Below are 6,634 nucleotides of genomic sequence, written 5' to 3' on the forward strand. Positions count from 1 at the left end.
TTCGACGGTACCCCGGAGGAGGGATCCTCACGAGGGGGAGAAGAAGTAGGGGCCATCGGGCGGAGAGTCCTCGGGACGGTGGTACGCGATTTACCCAGCTTCGGAACACCTGCACGATGACATGGCCTACTACTGCTTGTCTGGAATTATGTGGGCGCTTTCGTGTTGTTACAATGAGTTGTGGTTGTGCCTCTAGGGCTCCCAGGATCCGGCTTATAAAGGCGCTCGGATCTAGGGTTTACAAGGAGAGTCCTAGCCGGAATACAAGTTGCCTAACTACGGAATATTACATTGCCGTGCACGTTAAGGATCTGCCTTCAATCAACGTCGTACTGGATCCGGATACTTCATGGACCTTCACGGATCCGGCCTCCTTCGTAGGTCGGTTAGGATCCGTCTCCTTGCTCCTTTGCTGGACTTCATCAATCATGATCTACAGCAACTGGGCCGCCCAATGGGTCGCACGCCACATCACCACCTGTGGGCCACCCGAACTTGCCGGATCTAGGCCATGCCGTTGATATACCCACAACAAGTAAGTATGTGTTCCTCTTGTGACAGTTTCTGACATTCTCTTCTTCTTAATGTTAATTAGTGGATGAGGCAATTCTTTTACCTCCGTTTCAAAAAAAAATGGTATGTATAATTTGGGATTTGGTACACTTGTAAATATATTTTTCGTCCACACGATGACACGAATACACGACCACAAATCCATAAGGAACAAAACGCAAGCACGGTTGTTTTACTGGCAGGAAAGGAACCGCCACACCAAGTTCATTTCGGAATGTGATCCCATCCAATAGAAATTTCAAGTGGCTGATACACTGACAAACACAGCCATTGTTTTGCGAGCGAGGTAAGAACACCATGTCGAAGAAGCCGCATTACATCATTTTCTCACATACCAACTTCAAGATGCTTACTGTGCAACTTTTGCTATCAAGATTAACGCATAGAATACTATGCCAACACATAGAATAGATATACATTGAAGCAGTTTTTCCAAATCATGGAGATTTTGGCTCCTGGAACTTGAACCAATGCTTACAGAACCCATGGATCACAGCTCGCCGTCTGTCTCAGCGATTAGGCCCGCTTGTTTCCGAAGGTCCAGCACGCTCCACCATAGTATCATAGAGTTGCTGGCCGTTCTGCGTCGCGACAATGAATTAAATCAAGTATGTAAGAGCGAAGCTGTTGAGCTTACGGTTAACCAGTGAACTTACGAAAATCACAGGGAAGAAATGAATTTGGCCTTCGGGTTTTGTTTGGGTCTCTTTGAAGTAAACCAGGATAGGGAATTGTGGCCACCATAGTTCCCAGTTCACGAATGTTGAGTACCTATGCATGCACTTAATCATTATAAAAATATTCTAAAGCTTTTACCATAGTAAGACAGATTAATTGGACAAGATAGTACAATCATTGGTCCATAATAGATGTCGTTCGAGCTCTAAACATATCGAACCAGGAGCCAATACCTTATCTCTTACAAAGACTAGCTAACTACCCATGCTTTGCTACAGTAAGTTTTATTTGCATTCCCTAGTTGTTTAGATCATTATGGCATCACGGACCCTAACTTTATGCAAAATAAAAATCATCTAAAAAATATTTAATCAATTAATCAAAAGTTCATCTTACATATATCTACCACAGTTAACATTTCAAGTTGTTGGAGACTGCACATATCCCAAACACCATCTATATACGAATGAAGGAAATAAGTCCCACTAACAATAAGAATTCAAATTAGGAATTCAAAATAAAATGTTACCTACGAAGAACAAAACTACAAATACTTGCTAGCCAGAACAAACCTGTTAATTTGCTTATTATTATTTACAAAAAAAAAAAAAACTCGCAGTGGGGGTCTCCCTCATTGCTTTCCTTTCAAAAAACACCTGCTAACACATGTATTTTGTACAGAAGGTACTAATACACAAGATTAAAAGGTATGCTTACTTCCAACGGTTCTTGCCACCAACAAAAACATTTTCGCCTGATTCCTGCAGCTGATTTCCCACTTTCACTTCCTATAATAAATTAATAATAGAAGCATATGAAGTTTCAGATAAGATGTGTAGGATCATCTGTGACAACTGAGCATTGAAACAATTCAATCTTCATGGTATGGAAAAGAGAAACTCTCTCCAAAATAGGTTATTAATGGTAAAAGTAGTAAAATCGCTTAATTGCTTGCACTTCTGCATAACTCGGGCTGCAAGTCTATTACAGTATACTTTCATAAATAAATAAATAACGCTGTCCAGATATCAATGCGGTAGCCAACAAGTGACTAGTAGAATGACAGCTTCTAAATAACAGATTTAATTATATTAGTTGTGAGTATTCCTAACTTACCAACACCAATTTTGTATATGTATTGTGCATATTCCTGTCATATAGCCTAAATATATTCCAGCAGCCAGTTTGGGAGACATTTACGTACTTCAGAATACTATCTAGTTCACACCAAAAGGTAAAATGGACTAACCAGGGCCTCATCATCAAAGACGAATCTAACTCTAGTAGTCTGCAAAAACAAATGAGTGAATACATATATGTTAACCTATATAACTTGGCAGATGGTCTAAAAGAAGAACACAATCGGACTGACCTGGAACAAAAGAAGCAGCCCCAGAAGGCCTACAGGTGCAGCAGCAAGAAGGTTGTCCGCATATGCAAATGCACCAGCAATCCCTGCATTTTGATAACAATGGTTACTGGATGGAGAAATTACCATTCCAACAAATACTATATATCTCTTCTTCAGTTGATGTAAGAGTACATTTCCAGAGAACAGAGATGTTCTACTTACTACCTCCAGCGCTCACCAAGTATAGCTATCGGTAACCGGTAGTCTGGGTCAGGGACAACTGTTTCTCTGGTGATCTTTGTCTTTCGCCCAAACTGCAAGTGAAGTAGGATAAAAGTCACCAGATTAATGAAAATATAAAATTGAAAGCCGGATACAACTATACAAGTCAACAAACAAGTTCGTGTACCAACCACGGATACTACTGATGTGCGTCGTTGTTGCTTCCGGCCATGCGCCAGGCCAGGGAAATATCCCCTGCATGGTAGATTTGCAGTGCTCCGTGATGGAGCAGCTGAAGCCACTACAAGAGAAATCACAACTCTAGCTGAAGAAATGATTAAATAAAAAATATCATGTGCATCGACTTTCTTCATGTCAATGGAGGTGTTTCATTACTTCCATATTCCACCACCAAAATTGAGAATGCATACATGTAAATCACGAACGATTTGGCTCAAACAAAATTAGCCACCTTATGTGGTAGATTCAGATTTATGGAGCAGGTCGCAGGTAACTAGGTAAGCATCCAACGACTAATCCCTGCTACTACATATTTTCAGGTTATTACTGGTGTACTGCAGCACTGCGTCACACTGTCTTTGGGAAACTGAAGATTTAGTAGTGGTATGCATGGGTGAGGGATTTAGACATCCAGTTTGATTTCGGATGGGCACCATGCGCCCAAAATAACAGGACCAAAAACACCCAATCCAGTCCACCCAAACCACGCTGAAGCTATAACTTTGAGAATGGTGGGAAGACGTGCTACGCATGGATGGCAGTGGGAGAGGAGGAGTTCTTGGAGGTCGGTACCTTTGGGCGGAGCGGCGAGGAAGAGGGGAGAAGATAACGAGAGAGTGGTCGCCATTGTTGTTCCTCTCTCCTCTGTCCTCTCCGCCTCCTTTCCGCAGCCCTCTTCTGGGTTCGTGGCGCACCTGAGTGGGCACGTGTACAAGCACGCGCGGCGAGCTACCAAGGAGATCCCTTGGGCCAACACGCAATATTTTGGTGGGCTCTAGACCTGGGCTTTTGATGATGGAAGATAGACTCTAATTCGAAGTATGAATTGGCGTTTGGAATTATCCATCTGGTATTTGGAGGCCTGAATTCTATTTTAAAAAAAAAGGAAGAAGCTACCACATGTGCCTGCCCATGCCCATGCTCCCTCCTCGCCGCGACGCCCTAGCACCGCCATGGACACATTTGAGCCGCCGCCTGACATTAGCCAACCCGCGCGATCCAATCGACCCCACCAGATCACCCATCTCACGTGGCTCAATGGAAACACCAGGTCAGCCACGTCGTGGAGGACAAGTGGCTATGCTTCGGCCGCGTTCCCAGAGACCCGACCCGAAGATCCGATGATGTCGGCCTTTCCCTTGCCAGCTTCGGCTCCATCTACAAAGAAGAAGCGAGTGAGACCAAAGAAGAGGAAGAGGCGTGAAGAGGCAATCAACGGTGCCAAAGACGTCAGTGGTTTTCACTGCGCCCTCCAAGTGTTTGTTCAAACGCTCCCAAGGTATCAATTGTTGACCCCTCTTCGAATATTTTCAATTCGACCATTCCTTTTAGGTAATTCAGAATGTTCGCCTTTGAAAGAACGAGATGTCGCCTAGAGGGGTGGTGAGTATGCGTTTTAAAAATAATTACGGATTTAGCTTGTAAGAATACGAAATTAAACTAATCCTTATTTTACAAGCATTAAACCTAAATAATCTAGGATCAACTAAGTGCACCAACAACAAGTTAAGCTAGGAAAGACAACACAAGATATATATAAATATATAAGACAAGAGATAAACAAGATATAAGTACTTCAAACACGATGGTTGTCACAAGGATGTAAACTCAGGTATAGAGATAACGAGGCACGTAGGGACTAAGATGTAATCATGTTTTCCCTTACATGAAGTAAGGTACGCCGTGTTCGAGAGATGCAGATTTCCACAAAAGTATCCCGAACGCCACAAAGTCTCGCCTTATTCTCCAAGCCATCTCACGAGTACAAGGGTCTTTTTCTTATGGCTAGCTTATCCTCCACTCCGGAAACGTCAAGCTCCACAACCACTTCATAAGCTTCACGAAGGAGAAACCCGGGCATCTTCACAATCTTCCACAAAGGAGAAGCGGGCATCTTCAAAATCTTCCACGATGAGGTCACTATAACACCAACCATCAAGCTTACTTGGAGGTCACCCTCCAAGATTAACAAGCTCACGGTCTCTCACTCGAACAAATCATAATACAGAGCTCAACACTATGCAAGGATGCACGTCAAGAATACCAAAAAAGTGCTCAAATCCTTCTCATTCAAATCCCACCAAAGAAAAGAAACAAGTGTTATGAAGAAACTAGAGAGGAAGAATAATGGTACAGGTCAACCAATGACTCTAAGATCTAGATCCAGTAGGTTCCTCTCACTAACATGAGGAATGGATTGGTGATGATTGTAGATCTAGATCTCCTCTTCCAAATCTCTGAAAAAGATGCAACAATCATAGGAGGGAAAGGAGAGGAAGCAAGCTCAAGTGGATCAACAATTAAGGTCAATTTTATGCTCAAAAACCCTAAAAAACTGTTGGGGAAGAAGCCTTTTTTTATAGGAAAACAAAATATGAATGTTTGGACCAAAACGAGTAGTAAAGAAAATATAGCATTTGGAGATATCATATTGGACATAAATATGATACTTCCTCCGATCCATATTGGTTGTCGCTAATATAGATGTATGTAGATATATTTTAGTTCTAGGTACATACATACTAGTGGAAGTAATGTGAATCGAGGGAGTATTTTGACGTGATAAAAGTCATTAAATGATTTTTATGCACCTAGGTGAAAGGGCATCGCGAGGAGACACTCCGTAAAGTTAAACGGCCTCCCATACGAGCAGGGCCCGCCCATACCGCATGTTTGTACCATGCGGCACTGACTCCGCCTCGTCAAACACTTTCACCACACGAAGACAGATGTGATGTCCGACATTCACAAACACCACAACTCGTAGAAACCTGACCTCCAGAAGGGATCTAGATGGGTAACATGCACAGGGCATCATCCTTGCTGCTACACAAATCATTAGAATACAAGGCATCATCTCCTTCATCATAAACCATTGCATCATCATCACCATCTCCATTGCCCTCTCATCTTGTTGTAATTCCAACTGTCATTGTGGATTTGCACTTGTATTCGTCCATATACCCACATTCATTTCATATGTTTATGATGATGTTGTTGAATGGTTCCATAACTGAGTAGTTCACCTTGTTCTTGGGGAGATGGAGAAATCGTAGCAATATTATGATATGAAATAAATATGAGTTATAACTTCGGTTCATGATTGTGTGTTAGTTTTCTTTGTGCATATTTTGTGAAGTCGGCCATGTAATATTTGTGTTCGGTACTAGAGATGGATTTGCCCTTATACATGTGGTAGTATGTATGGTGTTATGTGACATAAGTATAGTCATGATATTCATATAGATCAAGGGGATAAGGAGAGATTCACAAAGTTCATATCAATATCCATGGAGAAACCCTTAATTACGAGGGATCGGTGTGGCTTTCTTACGGTCATCATAGTGGATATTCGGGATGAAATAGTACATATGGCTTTCTATGATCATCTTTCTCTGGAACTCTTCCCACACATGTCATGAGAAAAGAAATAGATTTATCCTAATCATACGTAATACCGATGCTAGTGGTGGATTCTACATTCCCCAAGAATATTTTGACTTACTAAAGTTTCATTACTATCTACATTGCGTTTCTATTTTCATGTCTAATTTAACTTTCAGTTATTAC

The 6,634-nt window shown here is 41.9% G+C and overlaps 1 protein-coding gene across 3 annotated transcripts; it reads right to left on the minus strand.

Moving 5' to 3' along the window:
* Positions 1-873: 873 nt before the first annotated feature.
* On the minus strand, positions 874-3,772 carry LOC124692150. 3 transcript variants are annotated; one of them, XM_047225454.1, is made up of 8 exons: positions 3,638-3,772; positions 3,016-3,149; positions 2,841-2,916; positions 2,624-2,706; positions 2,501-2,539; positions 1,969-2,039; positions 1,230-1,344; positions 874-1,154 (listed from the first exon to the last, which is right to left on the minus strand). In XM_047225454.1, the coding sequence occupies exons 1-8, from the start codon at positions 3,690-3,692 to the stop codon at positions 1,083-1,085; spliced, it is 645 nt and encodes a 214-aa protein (XP_047081410.1). In that variant the 5' UTR covers positions 3,693-3,772; the 3' UTR covers positions 874-1,082. The 3 variants fall into 3 exon arrangements, with proteins under 3 accessions (XP_047081410.1, XP_047081412.1, XP_047081411.1); XM_047225456.1 differs by having other exon boundaries at positions 3,016-3,116; positions 3,638-3,771; XM_047225455.1 differs by having other exon boundaries at positions 3,016-3,125; positions 3,638-3,771.
* Between the last annotated feature and the right edge of the window lie 2,862 nt (positions 3,773-6,634).

The sequence above is a fragment of the Lolium rigidum genome, chromosome 2 (assembly GCF_022539505.1).
Source record: "Lolium rigidum isolate FL_2022 chromosome 2, APGP_CSIRO_Lrig_0.1, whole genome shotgun sequence".
NCBI classification, from domain to species: Eukaryota; Viridiplantae; Streptophyta; class Magnoliopsida; order Poales; family Poaceae; genus Lolium; species Lolium rigidum.